The 21675-nt window shown below is 40.2% G+C and overlaps 1 protein-coding gene across 7 annotated transcripts in view; it reads left to right on the forward strand.

Annotated features, from left to right (window-relative positions):
- The window catches only part of MAPKAPK5 (MAPK activated protein kinase 5), a 429232-nt gene that overhangs the window by 161434 nt on the left and 246123 nt on the right, over window positions 1-21675 (forward strand). For 4 of the 7 annotated variants that reach the window (XM_086943071.1, XM_086943068.1, XM_086943069.1 and 1 more), the window contains exons 3-4: window positions 2468-2543; window positions 21515-21612. In XM_086943071.1, coding sequence (XP_086799197.1) covers window positions 2468-2543; window positions 21515-21612 — 174 coding nt within the window. The remainder of the gene's footprint in view (window positions 1-2467; window positions 2544-21514; window positions 21613-21675) is intronic. The other 3 variants (XM_086943073.1, XM_086943074.1, XM_086943072.1) reach the window with 1 other exon arrangement.

Genomic DNA, 21675 nt, shown 5'->3' on the forward strand with positions numbered 1-21675 from the left:
CATTCTCAGTTAAACCTCAGCCAATCACATTGCTCTTGTGACACATACTGTCATGCTTAATTTTCAGAGAGAGGCTTGCCAATATTTTGTGAACGAAAAAAACCCGAAAAGAATTGTAAATATTTAATTGAGGTTGTAATTTGGCTGCCTAGTTCACATCTGAGTTCAAGAATGCAAATTCGTCTGTATGCAGAATATCTCATATATTTGGCCCTATCTAATAGATGTAGTCACATGTAGATGTATGATTACACAAAGTTCATTGAGTTGCAATTTCTTGCATCATTAGTCCCGAGGAAGATTCCCCCCAAACCCCCCCCCCCCCCCCCCCCCCCGAAAAAGAAATGAGAATTTCGGAATCTTCAATTCAGCATACAAAAGAATAAAATACAATCTTTTGTATTTTAAGGTCTCCAAAAACACCATCATAACCACTGAAATATCAGACCTCACAAAAAGTTCTAGACAAAATATAGTGTTCGACACCAGTTATCAACAATCACAGACCCTCCCCAAACAGTGCATACAGTATTGGACTGAGACTGCAAGTGCTCCATCCAGAGGTCAACCCTCAAAGTAACTATCCTTCTTACTCTAAAAACCAGTCCTGGTTTGAACTCTTTGATGTGAGCTCACCCTTTGTCCTTGTTTATGTAGTTGTGTGTAAACGAACAGGACCCTATTGACTAAATAGTTCTACAGTCTTTTCATAATATCGTAAAAAGTATAAAAATATACCCCTACTTCTTGTGAATTCTTTCAATTCGAACCTGTCCAAACTTTCTTGTACGCCTTTCATATACTGTTCAGAATTGAGAACACAGTATTGTAAATCAGTCTGACTAGAAATGTGGTAAAATAACTTGCAGCTGTTAGTCCCAGGCGCCTTGCATTTGTTAGTTGTCGGTCTGTCTTTATCTATCATCTATATATCATCTATTTATATTTATCTATATCTAGCTTAATCTATCTGCATCTCTCTATGTCTAGCTGTCTGTCTATATCTATTATCTATAACCTATCTATCTCTTTAACCTATCTATCTATCTATCTATCTATCTATCTATCTATCTATCTATCTATCTATCTATCTTTAACCTATTTTTATCTATGTACTCATTTTGTATTCACATTAGCACGTACTGTTTCATATTCTCCAAGTTTTGAGCAGCTTGAAACATAGTCCAAAAGTTAACTGTTAGGACTAAGGCTAAACATCGGTAAAAGACATTGACATTGCCAATGCAAATTCCTCTGGGTTTGCTAAAACCAGTTGGCTTTGACAATGCTTGTTTTCCTGTTGTTTTAACATAAATGTTACCTAAACATTTATTCTAGTTTTCTACATAAAGTATGATTGTTGTTCAAGTTTCTCCTCTAGATGTTTAGCCACAGGAACCATACTTAAGGATTTATTAGCAAACAAGGAAACCACACTTGCCTCCCCGTTGGCTTCTAAAGCTGGTTTAAGCACTTTTGCACTGTTCAACGATTGACGTTTTTGGGATATGTTTCTTGTAGATTCTGATGGTTAACTACCTTGGAATTTTTAATTTCTCACTAGATAGATTGACATTCACATCCAAACAGTGCTACCACTACAGCTTCATACGTCTACAGGTATCTAACATTAAAGCAGACAAAGTCAATTCTTATTTTTCTCCCATGGCTCCTGGAATGCTTTTTGTTCGTGAACACATTGAAATTTACAAAGAATGCAAAGTTAATTTTGGTGTACGAGAGCGCAATTAGATTGCTTCCTGACTTCCTCATCCTGATGAAAAATGAAACTTTCTTTCACCCAGCGACTTAAAAGTTCTATTGCCTTAAAATTGAGATTGTTTTTGCTTTCACCTTGGAAGCTAAAGCATGAAATCCGTCCTGGCTGGCTACTCTGGCATACGTTTGTGCCTTGATTTCTTGGTTCTAGATTGCTGTGAGGCATATTTGTTTTCCACTACATAAATGCAGCGTGCTTCTACGTAAATGTGACGGTTGGTTTCATCCCTCTTTTCTTTTCCATAATTAACTTTAAATTTATTGGGATCTAATCACTTTTTGTATGAATGTGGATCATCATTTTATGTAAAAGTTTAGAACTAAGACTACCTGGGTTTAGAAAAATTTGTTGTATTCATATTAGGATGACTGTTTTCCATAAAGATCAAACCCATAATTTCATCACTTAACATAAACCTAATAAGGTGAACCTTTTCAATGATGAAGTTGAAGCTTATTTAGGATGGGTTGTTTGATATGTGAACATTATTTCTTCTTTTGGGGTGCTTTTCTGTTTCATGAAATATAAAATTGTTTGTTGCAGAATGGTGTGAAACACTGTATTTTATCAAGAAATGTACTTAAAGCATCGCACTACAAAAGAAAACTTTAAGACATTTTTTCCCAAGTCTCATTGAAGTGATGTCAACTAACCATTTCAAATGTGTTCAATGTTTTTTTACTTTAGAGTATGTGTGAAGAAATCTACATTAGAACGGTTTGCACTGAAAATTCTTCTTGATCGTCCAAAAGCTAGAAATGAGGTATGGAATTCTTACTTTTCTCCCCATCCCCCAAATTAACCTTTGCAATATGAAATCTTGTAATAAAGATAAAAGGGGCATTTGTGTCGTTTCCCCAGTTTCATGTGCAGTTAGTTTTGAAAGGAGTATCATACTATTGTTCAGGACTTTTTAATTTTTTTATTTTAAATGCTAATTCTATATTGAGAAATATTGTCTTCTGGTGCGGTACAACATCTATTGTGTGAAGGAAAAATAGATTCTTATGATACTGGGCAAAGCATACATTTACGCATTTAAACAATTTGCTCTAATTGTTATGACGATTTAGCTGTACAAGTTCGAATATTATATTATGGACTGCAAAATAAATGTACAGTTACAGCGTACCTCTGATAAATTCTATGACTTGAAGAATTTCGTTTTATCTTAGCTTTCCATATTGTAATGATTTGATTCTTGGGCATCATAAGCTACCTAATACTTATCTAGAAGTCAATATTTCACTGAGACATTCTTTGGTGATCATTCTACATTAACCATAGTTGGATTTTGCAAAGAGTAGTTCAACACAAGATAAGTTCAATCAAACGCCAGGCCCCTCCCAAATGTTTTAATTGTGGGCATTTCCAGAGGATTTGAATCTATATACAGTTGTCTTGTTTGAATGCCTGCCTTCTATTGAAAATTATAAGAGATAATTTTTCATCTACGAGGCACTTGTCCGGTATGCCCTTCTGCAAGAAGGCTAAAAAAGCAGTTGTTATCCTTAGAGCAATAGACAAGCTGAGTTTCTAATATGCTACAGTGTATAGAATAATTTATTCGGTGCAAAGGGGCATGTACATGTCCTGAACAGTAGTATTAGTGATTTACATTTTTTATTTATTTAAAGAGACACAGATATAATGAAACATTATTTTTTTGCATATCTGTTTATTATTTTTAAAAGGCAGTAAACAATCCTAACATAAACAAGAGGGCTTCGATTTCAAGAGAGCAGCATTGCACAAATACACATCGGCACAACCATAATGTATACAGCAGGAATACATGAGTACATCTTGAGTATTTTAGGTACCCGTGCAGAGGGAACTGGAAAGAAGCTGACCCCAAATTTTCTGCAGTTTGCTGGGGCAGCCTCTCCACTCAGAAATTTCCTTCATGCTTTGCGGTTGTAATCCATCCTCGGAATTCACAAAGACAGCGGGGTGTGTATGATCTCCAACATCTAGCAATATCTCTTGTGACCATATGGTAACCAGTGCCAACCAATAATCTGTAGTATTGTGAGGGCACTAAACCCTCCATGACACCCAACAGCATCATCTCAGGGTTCAAGGCGGTAGGCATGTAAATTTAGAATGACCTGGTGCCTTGAACTTGCTGAAAGTGGAAGGAGACAACAAGCACAAACTAATAGTGTGACAAATGGCTCGCTTCCCCGAAGCGCCGCAGCTTGCGCATTCAGCGCTAGGGACTTCCCCATTTTCCACCCATTTTCCACAGCCTATCTGAGCTATAATAGATTTGGTGGAAATAATTAAATTGTATTAATCTGAGGATATATGGAATTGTGAGCATGCACAAGGCCATCTTCGCCTCCCACCAGTCATCATCGTCATTCACTCACACATCCTTTTCCCAATCGTGTCGCAACTTCCGGAGTAGGTCTGGGATATTAAGGAGAGATTTTTGAAGTCTGGTAATGGCCTGATGTCGCAATGAACCTAGCATTAGTTTGGCCTAGAGTGGATTAAAATCCGCCATTGCCTTTAAATTTTTCTTGTGTGTCCAGTGCGTGGTGATGAATATTACAAAAAGAGCAAGATGGCAAGTAAGGGATGCAAAAAGGAACATTGCATATGGGGCCAACAGAAAAAAAATTGCGCAATGGGACATAATTACAAGCATGGTTGTTTAGCGCAGAACATTAGAGCAATATTTTGAATCACGCTACTCACCTGAAGCTACTTTTTTCCATGTGTGCTGTCAAGAGGAAATACGGCCTACCTTTTAAAAACCACGTGGGCATTTTCAAAATAGAGACTTTTTCCATGACCAAGGCTTGTTTAGCTGAAACACGTAAGGATTGTGAGCCTCTTTGCCTTCATGTTTCATGGAATAAACCAGTTTGTACCACACAGCCTGCGCCAGTGTACTTCTTGCCAAGAACAAAGGAGAAGGTGTGGGTGTGTGTGTGCGTATATATATATATGTATATATATATATATATATGTATATATATGTATATATATATATATATATATATATATTTATATATATATATATATATATATTTTTTTTTTTTTTGACATTGATATGTAAAATGGAACATAATGATGGTGCAAATACTTTATTTTGAATGTATAGTTCTGGATCACCACTATGGTACTTTACGTCAATTGTACATATTAGTGTATATACCTTTAAACATGTACTGGCCATGCATTTACGTTGCTGGGTGGGATGGTCTAGATGACCATGGAAATGGTAGAGGGTACTTACACTGTTCACGTTATTTAAACAAGGTCTAGACCTAGGGACTCTATGGTCCAGTGGAAGGCAGAAGCCGAAACGCGTAGACCGTCCATTTGATGCACGTTACTTTTGCACTGGTGTGTAAATAAAGAACGCTAAAAACCATCTGTTGCTGTGCCGTGTCTTTTGATCTACTCAACGTAGAAAGAAGTAGCTGTGGCAATGTTGAGTGCGTGAGCTGGAACGCGCAACACAGGCACTCCAAGACGAGGTGAGGCGGCCGTGACTGATCTGGAGATCGGAATCCAGCTGATTGCAATTTGGGAGAAAACGGCCGACGCCCCTGCTGCAGAGCCAGGCGGCTCGTGAAGGACCGCTGCGGGGAGATTCGTAGCGGAAGAAACGCTAAACGCCAACGGGACAGTACGGAGGCGACCGGAGCTGGGGTGAGTGAATCGTTGTGGAGCTTGTCAAATTGCCTAACTTTGCAGGGCAGCGGAGGCTGTGTTCGGGTGGGGTGAGAGGCGATCGCCCTTCGGCTCAACGAGCCCCGGCGAAGGAAGCCCTGGTGTAGTGTGAAAGCTTGGCGTGTGATACAAAACTGACGGAAGGAATCCGGGAATACACGCAATACCACTCACCAGTTTTGAAAACGTACAGCCTGGCAGAAAATCCCGAGTGAATGGGAAAACATTAGCGATTTGCCCTGCAAGGAAACTGAGGCACTACGTCATCGGCGAGATCGACGAGTTCAGATTATCTTTAAAGGGACAGCGCAGTATTTTTGGAATCACCGTGTGAAGCACAAGGTGCTTCACAGGAAGCAACAGAAGCGTGCAATTGGGTCCAGCTAACTTTGGGATCAGAGGAGCTGGTTATCCCAATTTAAATAGGAACACTCAACACACTGAGTAAAATTGTAGCAGTGTATCAAGAAAAAGATAATTAATAATCCAACCCAGCATAAGTTAAAACATGGCAGACAAAACAAGAAATCGCCAGCTAAGGGCGAGTGAGCTTCTAAATGATGACAACTCACCAACAACATTCTCGGACGCTAAGAAAGATGGGGGAGAGAAAACTAAGGAGAGGACAATTGCCAATATTGTACGAGAACTACAGAATCAGCGAATCCAGGAAGTGAATAAGTGGTGGGAAAAAACATCATTAGAAAAATATATTGAATTCAAAAGAGTTCCTCGAGGATTGAGGATCCTAATAATGCCAACCTTGAATGACCTGGACACTGATCTGATAAAATTATGGCAGACTGACACAAATGAATGCTCTTACAAATTAATGAGGACCCTAATCATCCATGCGGAGAGAAAACTTGAAAAAATTCTGAGCACGATAGTGGCCCTGGAAGCAGAACTCGCACACATTCCCACATCTGAAGAGAGCAAAGAAGCATTGGAAAATATGGAAAAGAAGGTAGCCAAGCATGAGATGGAGGTAGAGAAAAGGAAGGCCAATAAGTTCATGAGAGACAGATTGGATTATATGAATGGCCGAATTTACACCTTCGCAAGAAAATATGACACATTAAGGAGCCATGTTGCCATGGATAAAAACACGGACAGATCCACTTATCCCACGGAAGAAGTAGACAGCTCCGAGGTAAGCTCAGTTGAAGGAGAACTGAGTACAGTCCCTTTGGATTTTCAGGGGGAGATCAAGTTAGCGCACATGATAACGCGACAAAGAGGAAGAGGCAGAGCCAATGCTTGGGGAAGGGAACAACGTCCACCAAAGAAACCCCGACAAACCAAAAACCAGAAGGGGTGGAAAAAGGAGTAAAAACAAAGCGAGGCAAAGGAAAGCCAAAATAAAAGTGAAGAAACAAATGTCCGTGCCCAATATAGTGGTAAATCTATCGAACAAACAACTTTCGGACAGTCATCTAAAACTTTTAAATAAAGGTCTCTCTTTTTGCCCAACAAAGACTATGAATGTACCAAACGCACGCATTGACCTCTACAAATTCTGCAGGAAGGTGAAACTCAAAAAACACTTTGCTGAAAAAACTCAGTATTACAACAACAAAAAAACATGTGCCTCTAAAACAAATAGGATATCAACAGTTACACAGAAGGACTTAACTGCTATGATAACTTTAACATCAATCAAAGAGACCCCCTCCAATAGCCAAGAGGATAATACAATCACCTCGGAAATGGAAATTAACTTTTGTGGAAGCATTGGTCTACCTACCAACATAGGTGGAAACAGTGGATTGAAAAGAACCTCTAAATTTTGTCCACAACTTCCACCTGGCAATAAAGTCGATTTATTTCAAGAACTTATGGTTGAGGAAATAATGAAAATCTCGGATAAATCCACAGAAAATGGACGAAGTAGAAGACAAAATCTTTCTTTGGAAGAACAAAAAGCAATGATGGATTTAAAAAATGACGCGTCCATAATCATAAAATCCTCAGATAAAGGGGGCAACCTCGTTATCCAAAATGTCACAGATTACATTGAGGAAGCAAATCGACAACTTCTTATCCAGGAACACTATGAAAAACTGACCACAAATCCATTAGAAGCATGGACAAATGAATATCATTTGAAGTTGTTAACCTGGAAAGATAGGGGTCTATTGGATTTTGATGAGTACAACTACTTGAAAACGAACAACCCGATCATGGCCACCGTATATTTCCTACCAAAAATCCATAAGTCACTAGACCGTCCACCAGGGAGACCCATCGTGAGTTCAATAGGGTCTCTACTAGAATCTACCTCAAGATTCATAGACATTTTTTTGATGAACTATGTGACCAATTTACCATCTTTTCTAAGGGACACAATGGACTTTTTGCAGAGAATATCCACATGTGAATGGAAATCAACCTATCAAATGGCAACAATCGATGTCACATCACTATACACCTCAATACGCCATGAGGATGGCATTGAGGCTGTGAAAGAAGCCCTCAAGGCACGATCTGTGAATTTTCTAGAACATTCAATTATGTTACTGGACATGCTCCAATACTGCCTGACTCATAATGCGTTCCTGTTCCTGGGGGAAACATATCTCCAGAAACAGGGGACAGCAATGGGGACTTCATTTGCACCCACATATGCGAACATTTTGATGGGGGCATGGGAGACTGAGGTGATCAAGAAAGACCAAGAAAATCCGGAAGGGCCAAAAATCAAATTGTGGTGTCGTTTCATTGACGACTTGTTCGTCATTTGGGACGGAAATGAGAACTCACTGAAAGCCTTCACTGAATCCTTGAACCAAAACCGATACAGTCTGAAATTTACATCCACAACTAGCTCCCATTCTCTGATATTTCTAGATGTGGAAATTTTTGTCATAAACAACAGACTTTGCTCAAAAATCCACAGAAAGCCAACAGCATGCAATAGCATTTTACATGCTAACAGTGGACATCCAACTAGATTGAAATGGAGTATCCCTTATGGACAGATGTTAAGGGCAAAAAGGAACTGCTCTGAGGAAAATTACCTGAATAAGGAAATAGAGAATATGAGCCTCAGATTCCTTGAAAAAGGATACCCCATTGAAGTGATTACCACTGCAAAAAGTCGCATGCATCTGAAAAGAAGAGAAGAACTACTAACCCCAAAGAATAAGAAACTCAAGAGAGATCAAGAACATGAAACAGATCAGAGCAGTGAGACAACCAGACTAATAATTGACTATGACAACCAAAGCACACAAATGAGAAAAGCCTATAAAAAGCATTGGCCAATTCTCCGTCTGGATAAAACTTTGAGTGAGAGCCTGACAAAAAATCCCAGCATAACATACAGAAAAACCTCCTCTTTAAGAGCCATATTGACACAAAGTCATCTAGAACTGCCTGAGGAGAAAAAACAGAGATGGCTGACAACACCTGGCTTCTGGAAATGCCACAAGTGTAAAGCCTGTGAGCATGGGGAGAACATCAAACACTACATACTACAGAACGGCAGAAAAGAAACCATACATGACCACATTACATGCGACTCCAAATGTGTGGTCTATAGGCTTCAATGACCTTGTGGCAAATATTACATTGGGAGCACTATAAACAAACTAAAGTTAAGAATATTGCAACACCTAAGGGCGATAAAGAACAAGGACCCGTGCTACCCAATGGCCACACATTTTGCCCAACATCATCAAAGTGACTCCACCCTTCTAAAATATTCGGGAATCAAACTGTGCAAACTCCCGGAACGGGGCGGCGATCAATTACAACTATTGAGACGTTTAGAGTCACGAATGATACTGAACATGGGAACTGAGGCACCGATTGGTCATAATTTGGATGCCGAACTGTATGTACATTTGTGATCTGACATAGAGACAACTTAATGATGCTGTCATTTAAATGTGTGGAATTCTATGGAATTCTTGGAAATGCCGTCTTTTTGAAGCTGGAATATGTACATGTTGTGAATATCATAGAATCAGAACCGATTGATCTTTCAGATCCTAAAATCTTCACTTGAGGATAGAAAATGTGTAGAAAATTGACTTATAGAACATATGACAATATTAGGACACTATGAGGGATTAAATCAAGATTGGTACTTTACAATAATTATGTTTAGCTGCATGGGGAGAAATTGTCGAAATAATGCATGTAATTATAGATGAGAGGTTGTGCTATACCTGGATAATGACACTATGCATTACTGAGACTTTTTTCTATGTCTATATGATACTTTATTTAGATTATTGCAGCAATCTCGTAACTTTAAAAACCTTGGTCTCTCGTAAGTCTTCCGAATTGATTGTCATATAATTTTAGGTCACCATCCACCTTGATTTAATTTAGTCCTCAGTTCGAGTACTTTACTGGAAAGGTATAATATAATACCATAAATGTTTAGATGGATCTGATTGTAAATATTTCTTGTAAATACTTTATTTAGAATTATCGGCTCTGTTTTACCAATGGTACTTCACATTAATTTTTTGACATTGATATGTAAAATGGAACATAATGATGGTGCAAATTCTTTATTTTGAATGTATAGTTCTGGATCACCACTATGGTACTTTACGTCAATTGTACATATTAGTGTATATACCTTTAAACATGTACTGGCCATGCATTTACGTTGCTGGGTGGGTTGGTCTAGATGACCATGGAAATGGTAGAGGGTACTTACACTGTTCACGTTATTTAAACAAGGTCTAGACCTAGGGACTCTATGGTCCAGTGGAAGGCAGGAGCCGAAACGCGTAGACCGTCCATTTGATGCACGTTACTTTTGCACTGGTGTGTAAATAAAGAACGCTAAAAACCATCTGTTGCTGTGCCGTGTCTTTTGATCTACTCAACGTAGAAAGAAGTAGCTGTGGCATATATATATATATATATATATATATATATATATATATATATATATATATATATATATATATATATATATATATATATATATATATATATTCACTGAAAAAACCATAGGTTATAGACCATATATAGTTAGGAATTCGCATTTACAAAACCTTATTTTACTCACACAAAACCATTGAAATTCCATATATAGTTAGTTGCACTAACTATATATCGCGCACCCGCAATCCACTGCTGATGATGTCACATATTACATCATTCATGACATGGTCAGTGACATCACTGATGACATCTCAAATGACATCACTGATGACATCTCATTTGACATTACAGATCACATCACTGATGATATCATTCATGTGATAATACGATGAACCTCTTCAGACTCTAATATAACCTTAGATACAATCAGTGTAAACAGACACTCACAGACTGTCACTCATCCATGGAGTTACTCACACACCTAGTCAGTCATGCAAAGAATCAATCACACCTCCATTTCCTCAACTATACAGTTATACAAACTTTACTTATTCAAACATATACTAACACATATTTACTCTCTTATACAATCCCTGATACAAGTTCACAATGATCCATACAGCCACTTACACATTCACTGGCTCTTATGCACAGTTATTTATATATGTCAACTCTCACATGTACTGTGTTTTACATATGTACTTACTTTGACATGTAGCACTGAGATATCCATTCACTCACCAATACACTCATGCACACAGTCAACCGCCCATACAGCTGTTTCCACATGCACTTTTGAAACCATACATCTAGTGAATCAACTGCTCACACATCTATGCACAGAGTCATACACCTCCCAGCCACCCACACACACACTCAGTCTCCCATACAAATACTTGGGCAACCAATCAATAACCCATATAGTTACTCATATAGCTACTTATCAACACATGCAACAGTTTACAGAACAACAGACATAATGATGCACAAATTAAGACAGTTTAGTCACTAACCCATGCACTCAGTGAGACACATTTAATCACTCACTCATACAGTCAGTCGTGCACCTACTAAATCCTTCATCCAGACACTTATACATCCACTCATTCTTCAATATGTAAGACATATTTTAACTTTACAGAAACATACAGTCACTGGATGTTGTCATCAGTGATGTCATTTGAGATGTCATCAGTGATGTCATCAGTGATGTCACTGACCATGTCATGAATGATGTAATATGTGACATCATCAGCAGTGGATTGCGGGTGCGCGATATATAGTTAGTGCAACTAACTATATATGGAATTTCAATGGTTTTGTGTGAGTAAAATAAGGTTTTGTAAATGCGAATTCCTAACTATATATGGTCTATAACCTATGGTTTTTTCAGTGAATTTTCAAGGTTTTGTAAATGCTAATTCCTAACTATATATGGTCTATAACCTATGGTTTTTTCAGTGAATTTTCAAGGTTTTGTAAATGCTAATTCCTAACTATATATGGTCTATAGCCTATGGTTTTTTCAGTGAATATATATATATATACATACATATATAAACATATATCATCTGTATATCTATATAAATACAAACATAAATGCATGCATACATATACTTATATGCATACAGATGCATGTTATTTACATGAAAGTTGAAAAAACACTAATAAAAGCAAAGCTAAAAAGCCACCTCATTACAAACAGAATGGCTTTAACTTAAACGAGGGCGAGATCTATTGCATTTTCAATGCTTGTTTTCTTTGGTTCCATCAAGAAGGCATTCAGATGTGTCACACATTTGCCATAAATTCTGAATGTTAGCACTCTAGTTGCACATTAGATCACTGTAGTAAAGCTACTGCTCACCAGGGACGTCTGCTGCTGGTATTCAAAGTGCATGTTTCAGTCTGCATGTCAGAATTTTTTAAATGAAATAGAAGAGGATTTGAGAAGTCACTCAAAATGTGCCCTAATTTTTCTTTCTGCAGCACTAATCATAATTCATATGGCAAAATATACCCCCTCATTTTGTTCCTTTTTAAATTAAATGTTTTAAGAGTTACCACTTTATTCCCATCACGATGGCTCCAGGTGTGCTATACCTTTGTAATAAGTAGGACTGTTAGCGCTCTAGTTTTTCTTTAGAACACTCTGGGACATTCTGTCATTGGGCTATACTTGGGCTACATCTGGGTGATATTTGGGCTACATTTGGGCTCTTTTGTCTCTGGTGGCCATTTTGGGAGACTGCATGTCAGAATGTTTTAATGAAATACAAAAGGATTTGAGAAGTCACTCAAAATGTGCCCTAATTTTTCATTCTGCAGCACTAATCATACTTTCTATGGCAAAATATACCCCCCCATGTTGTTTCTTTTTAAATTAAATGTTTTAAGAGTTACCACTTTATTCCAATCAAGATGGCTTCAGGTGTGCCATACCTTTGTAATAAGTAGGACTGTTAGCGCTCTAGTTGTTCTTTAGAACACTCTAGGAGGCTGCAGTAGAACACAAAGGAATCAACTGACAGTCTCTGTCCTTGTTGGATGTACATGTTTTACTGAGAATGTCAGACTTCATTTTCACATGACTGAGAAAGATAATGTGAATTTACAGAAAATATGCTTTCAGTTTAGCTTATAGATCCCCTTCCAAACCACTGTGGGAAAATCATGAGATATTAGTTTTCTTTCAAACAATATTCATGATATCACAGCAGAAGGTTTTTTTCACATGGTAAAATCACCTTAGAACCCACCACAATTCCTAAAACGAGTATGGTACCATCAACAAATGATTTATAATGTAACTAAAGTCCTAAAAACCTCTATTAACTACAATGCTTTTTAATGAGGTGCTATCATGTATATTGGTCCCAAGATGGCTGCCAACACTTCTTGGATGAAGTGCTGACAGCCAATCAGATCAGATGTGTGGTTAGGCTCCGCCCAGATATATATCTTTTTTTTTAACCTAAATTACTCAAAATCCACTGGAGCACATATATTGAGACCTAGCAAAGGCACATCGGGCTAACAGTCCCTACAATTTTGCCAAGTTTCGTGCAAATCCATTCAGCCGTTCGAGCTAAAAGTGAGGCCAACCGCCCTATGGAAATTAACATGGGAAAAACGCGTTTTGGGACCCCCCTTTTTTCTCGCCCCCCCCTTGATGAAACCCCCCCAAATTGTCAGGGGCTGCTCAGAAACAAAATGTTCCATTTTCCTGAAAATTTCAGCCAATTCCGTCCACAAACGCCAAAGTTATTAGACATAGAATTTTCAAAAATCCCATAGGGAAAAAATCCTAACTATATATACCTACTGGCGACCGCCAGTAGGTAATATATATATATATATATATATATATATAGGTTTTTTCCCAACGAGTCCATAGGTACTTGGTTGCCCCCATCCCCCCTCCCCAAGCCACTCTTGACACTTCCCAATTTTGCATCGGACAGAAGATCTTGCATAATTTCTATCAAACACCCCTTGTGGAATTAGGTAATGAGGCTCTGAAATCAATACCATTTGTGAATATGCCAATAAAAGGGTTCTAATGTTAGCCTGTGCCTTTTCGGAATTCATGGATTGCATTTAGGCTCTCAGTGTTCCTTGTATTTTGAAAATCATCCCAGCATTTTTAACAAAATATCTGTTCCAAATGTTTGCATGAATGTAAAAAGTTCCATTAGAGTATAGCAGCTCACTCATTCCGTACTCAGTATGAGTTTCTTTACATTGGTTGGTGTTTTCTCATGGATGCTTCTAGCTCCAGATTCGCAGCCTGGTGAATCTCCCACGGTCCCAGTCTGGATATAGAAACTTTTGCAACAGCTCCTGCATGCTAGCAGTTGGTGATGTCTTCCTATGTTACGACTCTAAAAAGTACAAGTCATGGTCAGAATGCAGAACAATGTCATACATTCACCCCAGTACAGAGATCTGGACCTAAATCCATTGTTTTTGCTCTCCACGCCCAATGGGAACAGTCCAGCCAGAATTGCCAAGCCAGGTCCTCCCTGGACTGGAAACAGGCATCCTAGGACCGGGTTTGGGGTTTTACCCCTCATCAGCCAGGATAGCTTTACTCAGTGGCATGGAGGGCACGGGACCCATGTCTGGGTATACCCGTCCCACTCTTGGTGACAAATGCAAAAAGAAAAATCGATGGACAGAATGCAGCACAATGTCATACATTCACCCCAGTACAGAGATCTGGGCCTAAATCCATCGTGTTTTTGCTTCCTAAGCCATTCCAGTTTGAGTCCATCCATATGCAAATCAGTCTTGACCCTGCGCCCTTGAAGCACAGGGTCAAGACTGATTTTCACACAGCTGGGTCTGAACTGAGGTGGCGAAGTGAGCTAAAGAATGATGATGGCTTCAACCTAGATCTGTGACTGGGGGTGAGTGTCTGAAAAGTTTCAGCGCTCTGCCCATAAACTCTGTGTTTGCTCTGTTATAACTCTATCACACCTCTAAACTCCGTTTAATGGCACACAGTCCCATACAGACACCATCCCTTCATGCTGATGTCAGACTCTTTTACTGCACACTTCCATTCAGATCTGGAAACCCACACCTTTTATTTTTGTACTTCTTTCTGAAGTTTTTCTCCAGAATTTTTGGACAGCATAGTCTTCTTTCGCTCTCAATGGTACTAAGAATAAGTTATAGAAGGATGTCACCTCAAAGCTGCTGGTTCAAAAAGTTTTACATATCACAAGCAGATGTCTGTCACAGACATGCACGATGTCTGTCTTTAGTTCTTATGCACCAAACATGTTTCAGTTCCTGTGATAAATGCTCCCTGATTCACCTAGTGGACACCACAGAGTGAGAATCATAACTCTGTGTTGGCAAGCAAAATAAATGGCACCAGTCCCACTCCAAGTCACAAGACTAGTCTCTGTCCCACTCAACCATCTTTGGGTAAGTCCAGAAAGAAGTCGAGAGACAAGCTGAAAAGAAAAGTCTACAAAAAACTCTTCACATTCTCTGTGCTCCCAGGGAGCGGTCCCATAGTAGTGCTCAAAAGGCCTGAATCCCTCTTAGATATCATACACTAAGCTAATTCTTTTTTCGGGAGTTGTTGCCCCCAAATTACCTGGCAGTGTATGCTCAGACGCGAGTCCCTTGCTCACTTTGCCACTGGATTCAAGCAAGCCGGGCTGAAGACGGCTGGAATGCCAGAAACCGGTCCTCGGAAGCTTGTTTCCGGTCCAGGGAAGACATGGCTTGGCAGTTTGGGCTGGACTGTTCCCATGAGGCACAGGGTCAGACTGATTTGCATATAGCCATGTCTGAACTGGGGTGGCAGAGTGGGCTAAAGAACGGTGATGGATTAAACCCAGATCTTTTGACTGGGTGTGAGTGTTTGATTGATTCAGATGCTCCGTCCATCACCACCCCCTTTTGTACCCAAATTACCTAAGCCATTTCTGATTCCCAGTAATTTGCTGTCTTCAAGGATACCATGCTGCTAATGTCCCAGATCCCACTGGTGCCCCCCAAGCCTCAGAAGAGTCTTCCTTTTTTTTTCAATATAGTCTTTATCAAATTTTCATACTTTATGAAATATAGAATCATTGAAAATTAGGGCCAAAGTTCCCTGTCATACCCAACATATCCAAAGATGTAAACAGTAACAATTCCCCAACAACCCCCCCCCCTCTCTCCTCTGATCTCTTGAGTCAGTCTTCTGCTGGCTGGTCCTCCCAACAGCCAACTGACCCCATCTAAGCTTGGCCTGCTTCTGGCTTTGTGTCATGCCTTCACTCCCTTGCCCGTGGTTCCTTAGGCACCAATATTGGATCCAGCTCCAACTCAGATTTCAGACCTGGAACCATCTTTGGAGAGGACATATCCCATTTAATGTTATTTCAATAAATTAGGTCAACATTTAGATTGAGAAAGACTCCCTTCCTGTTCCCTTGTTTCAGAGATAGAATTTCAGGAGGATGAAGGCCCTCTTCATCTCTGGTTGTGATGCTTTTTAAGGCTTTGAGCATGTTTACAACAGTGAAGGCAATAAGGAGGTTGAACACTTGCTCTTCTCTAATTACACGGATACTGGCTTGTACTTGGATGTATACAATTTCAGTGCCTTGGAAATTTCACCAGAGACACTAGTGATTTTTCCCTTGTGGTGCCCTACAAAAGAGAGTGCTATTTTTGCGGTGGTGGTGTTATCCAGAGCTGTGGAGGTCCTAGATTTGCAGCTTCCTGCAATAGACTAAGGCCAAACCTCTGGCTGAAATTTTGCAGCCAATGTGGAGGCATGTTCCTACCCCAGGGAGGTGGCGAAAAGGGTAAACTTTAAGTTAATCCAGCTCAAAATTCTCCTTAGTGCGTACTTCACCAGAACACCGCTTTCGCTATGAATAGATGCCAGTCAGACAGATAATGTAGGGTATGCACACACAGAAGCACATTACTTCACACACTGGAAGTGTACCAGGCTGGGTCCCTTTTGGGTGGGTATTCGATCCAGGGTAACTGGAATATATTTTGATGTCTTGCTTGAATACCACAGAGTGTGTTTCACAATTATGCGCTCACTGTTGTTGTCAGCCTTTTCCTGGTTCCGTGGGCAAAAGTGGTGGTAGGGGAAAAGAGGCCAATATAGTCCTCCTCTGGGCTTCTTTAGTTTCCTCTTTATCAGCCATTCATCGCCAGTTGAGGGGGGGGAGGAGAAAATCCAAATCATCATATCAGTACGTCCTTTCAGTTCTTTGACTACATTACCTTCCCATTCCTACCTCACATTTCTTCAGTTTTACTCGGACACCACGGGATTGCACCACAATTCTTTTCCAAGAGGTGGTGATGTTGTTAGCCAGAGAAGCGATTTAAATCATACCCTAAGTGGAGAGGGGCCTGTGTTGCTCTTCAAGGTATTTCCTGTTTTCCTAGGTGTCCGAGGGTCTAAATCCGATTTTGGACTTAAGTCTTGAATTCTTTCCTCAAGAAGAAGTTCAAATTGATACTTGCTAACGTTCTGCTGGCCTTGGATCCTCAGGACTGAATTATGCAGGATCCAAACTCATTTCTAGGGGAGGCGAGTGGGTCGTTCCTTCTGGTAAGATAAAATAATACTGATTCTTTTAGGGGAAAAAGATAAATGTAACTCTTGTGAACCATACAGTGTTTTGCAGAAATTATACAGTGTTTGTAAAACAATAATCTAGCACATTAAATATCTGCTGGGCTTGAGAGTTCCTTGGTCTCAGTGGCAAATAGTGGTGATAGCACTGCCTCAAAAAGGTAAGCACAATCTATTATGGGCAAGCTGTACTCCAAAGATGTTCTAATAGCTGCAATAGGCCAAAGGAATTATTTGTTCAAATGGCTACATTCATTGCCCAGTTAGTAAGAACATTGGGAAGTGAACTGGCTTTCAGAAGTGTAATGAAGAGGGCCATAATGTTGCCTGACCGTTCTCTTTAATTGAAAACGTAAACAGCTCAGTTGAAGACTCTACCCACCAAGCGGAAATCTTTTCTCAGCAGGAATTTCAGGCTGTGCTTTAGTGGGTAAATAGCTCTGTACGCTCATGAGTGTAACCTCCAGCAAAAAGGTTGAACATTAAACGTATCCTGAAGTGGGGGAGGAGAAGGCCTGAACCATGATGGGTAGTAGGGGTGCATCACATTCGTCAGAATCAGACTTTTTGCCTCAACATCTGTGACTCCCGAAGATGATCCTTTGTCATGCTGTCCTCCTGAAGGAATGGAGCGCTCTCAAGGGCTGATTATACACAAAATGCTGGATTTGCCACCGTGCTTCCGTCTTTCCCAGCCAAACGACTCATTCATCCGGCAGGCCCGCTTGCCGCAGTGTCCGGTTCAGCAAATGGCCAAGGGAACCGGGACCTCTGATTCACACAGGGTGGCTCCCAAAATACCTGGTCTCTCGCAGTTGCTTGCTAAATGTAAATGTAAATGTTATTGCCTCAATAGAAAGTTCAGGGGGGGAGGGCCACCGCGCACCCCTGATCATCACTCACCCCCCCCTTGTAGACCAGGATGTTGTCCGCCCGCCTCTAGCGATCCCGAGGGCCCCGCAGGACCCGGGACCCCCAGCCTCTCTTCTTGCGTGTTATCCAGCCGCCGCCGCGTCTCTCTATAAGGCCGCCTGCCTTCGCCGTGATTTCGACTGGCGGACCCAGCCGGTGGCTTCCGGTTCGGGCTGCTGTTGTTGTTACGTTCAGGAGCAGCCTGGTCTCAAACCCCAGTCCCCGGCTCCAGCGTCCACACAGGCACAAACTCGCGGCAGGCGCCACTCCGGCACACAACGCCCCTGGGACTCCGGAGATGGCTCATCCTCCGGTGTCTGCTGCGAGGCTTGGGGGTCAGGATAGATAAGAGGATGATGGGGCCGGCGGACGGTCTCGGCGGAGCCGAGGGTCTATACGGCCATCTTCGTTAAGCGCGTGGGCACCATATACTAATCAAATCCGGTTCTCCTGTTCCCACAGGTTACATCTGTACCACAAGACCCCGTATTCTCAGTACGTGTTGCGCGGGTAAATGCATGGCACCCATTACAGAAGTGCCACGACGCAGGCAGTTTGTGAAACTGCGCATCATAAATTACCAATGTTACTTAGTAAGCAGCCGTCTATTACATCTCATGACCGGTGTTTTTAAATCCATGGTGTGCTTTTGGGGGCAGTGGTATTTCTGCATGCGTGGTTTGCTGGAATGTATAATCTTTTGCGCGCTCCTTTGGCACACACCTGCAAGACACCCTTCTGTGGTTGAAGTGATTAAATGTAACCACAGTGCTTCTGAGGGTTAGGGCTCTTTTAGAGTGGTCACAATTTTTGACAAATGAAGTTATTATGGAAAACGCATTACAGTCCAGTGCCCCAACCTCCATTGTTAATAAGCTTTGGCATAGCCAATAGTCTCGCCTTTGGGAACTTATAAGTGTTTAGCCATGCAACAGTTGATGTTGTTGCATCAAGGTTATTGTGCTGGATAACTAAACACTTATAAGGTCCCAAAGGTGAGACCTATTGGCTATGCCAGTACTTGTTTCTGCTTGTTTCGGAATTTTATTTTGCCTTTTCTGCTCGTTTTGACATCTATTCGGCCTTTCTGCTCTTTTCTGACCTTTATTTTGTCTTTTCTGCTCGTTTCTGACCTCTATTTTGCCTCTTTCTGACCTCTATTTGACCTCTTTCTGCTCGTTTCTGACCTTTATTTTCCTCTTTCTGCTAGTTTCTGATCATTTTGCCTCCTTCTGCTCGTTTGTTCCCTCTGCCCGCCGTTCCCCTCCTCCAGCAGTTTCCCTCCTCTCACCACCCAGCGTCTCTGCCCTCTCCGCAGGACACCGATAACTCAAGACATGTCTCTGACCGAGATGTCTCATCCACAGGGCCCTGATACCCCAAGGGGTGACAGTGCTGCGCTATACAAATGCTAATTGATTGAAATGGTGGATGACATGCAAAGGGGATAAGTGATTATATATTCCTTATACTTGCCAGTTTGGGCAGGCAAATGGTCACGTTAAGTAGCTTCTATGTTCAAATTATATGGTGAATATTCTGATAAAAAAGAACCAGAAATGGAGCATGTTTCAATGGCTATACCTTCTCTATATGTAGTTGCTCATGTGTTTGTGCACTTTTGTCAGGGCATGACTTCTGGCCTATGAATTTAAGGTAGACCCTTGGAGATAGTTTTTTTGTGTGCATACTGCTTGCAGACCCAATGTTCCTGGCGAGTATTAATTTGGTATGCTAAAAAGGGTAATGTTTAGACACCACTATGACATTACTGCATGTTTGACATCCATACCTGCCATCTGTATAACTTCCTCCTGGTGGTCAGTCTACGTTGAATGCCATTACTAGTGCTCAGTTTGGACTGAATGGTCTGTTAAATGCATTTTGTAATCTGAGCATGAGGAAATTTGCCCAGAATGTTTGGGAAAGTTGTTAGCTCTGTGTTTTGTGCAGAGCGTGTCATATTAATAATCTTAAAATTGGTTATCGAAAGCAATTTTAGACAAATGAGACAATTGCTGGTGCTGTGACTTATGTCCCTGCAACCCAAAGGCTTTAGTTGGGTTGCTAGTGTAGAGGGTGGGATTGTCATTGTTTATTAGATTAGTTTCTAATATTCTGCATGGTACAAGGGACAAATCTGACTAGTAGTGGCCATTAATAATCATACCAGTTATCCGCACCTTTTTTGTGCATTAACAAAATGTATGGAAGGACATCTGGTTAGTTTTGTTCCTCCATTTAGGTGGTTTTGGTTTAGCCACTTTCTGTTCATAGCCAAGCTACATCTTGACATTCAACTTCATTACTGTTGCAATCTTTGTTTCTTTCCACTTTTTTTGCATTGTGGTGTTTTGGCTCTCCTTTCCTATTTTGTATGCCTTTTATCTATTACATTTTTATTAAGTTATTCTCTTTATCAGTTTCCCCTACTTGTATCCAACGCTTGATCCATAACTGTTCTTAGTCGGCCCTGAAGTAGTATCAGTCACCTCACTTGAGTCTACAGTATAAACCACAGTATTATCAGTCCACAACAAGGCCTTTGCTCACAAGATCTATAGCTTTGTAAGATAGCCAGCAATAGACTCCAGATTCGCATCTCTTGGAATATAAACCGAAATTTACAGTGGCAGTGCCTGGATGTTTTCATTTTTTACTTTTTGGCGGAATGTTAAATGCATCATAAGCCTTGAACGTGTTGGTGTTAACACAATTTTCAAATAAGATAACATAACCATACAAACATATACTTTTATTAAAAATTATTGCAAATGCTAACATTGAAGGATGATCAAGATATCATTTTTTCCTCCACAATAAAAAAGGCAAAAAGAAAATGCCACACATTTTTGTTTTTCTACTGATTTGAAGTTAAAAAAAGAAAGAAACCAATGTTCATTGTTCTGCCTTAATGTTGTCTGATAAGTAAAATTCCCCATTTCGCTTGGGCCCTGAATTGCTTCCAGTTCACTAGTCCGCTTGTTGGTATATTTTCCATATTAATGCTTTAAAATGCCATTTTAAATGTATCTGTATTTTACTTCTTTGATTGTCCACGGCTACTACAATTATATTTAAATGGAGGTGAAATTGTATGGGCTGAGAGTTTAAAAGGTAGTTTCTTGCTCTGCATCTTGTACAGTAACCTTTCTTCCATTTTCTTTAAGGTACGTCTGCATATGATGTGTGCCACTCATTCAAATATTGTTCAAATTATTGACGTTTATGCTAACAGTGTGCAGTTTCCACACGAATCTAGTCCAAGGTAAGGTTGCGTGGGCAGATTTAGTCCACCTTTTTTTTTTTTATTGATATGCCGAGGTCTAGA

Source organism: Lissotriton vulgaris, chromosome 11 (assembly GCF_964263255.1).
Source record: "Lissotriton vulgaris chromosome 11, aLisVul1.2, whole genome shotgun sequence".
Taxonomy (NCBI): Eukaryota; Metazoa; Chordata; class Amphibia; order Caudata; family Salamandridae; genus Lissotriton; species Lissotriton vulgaris.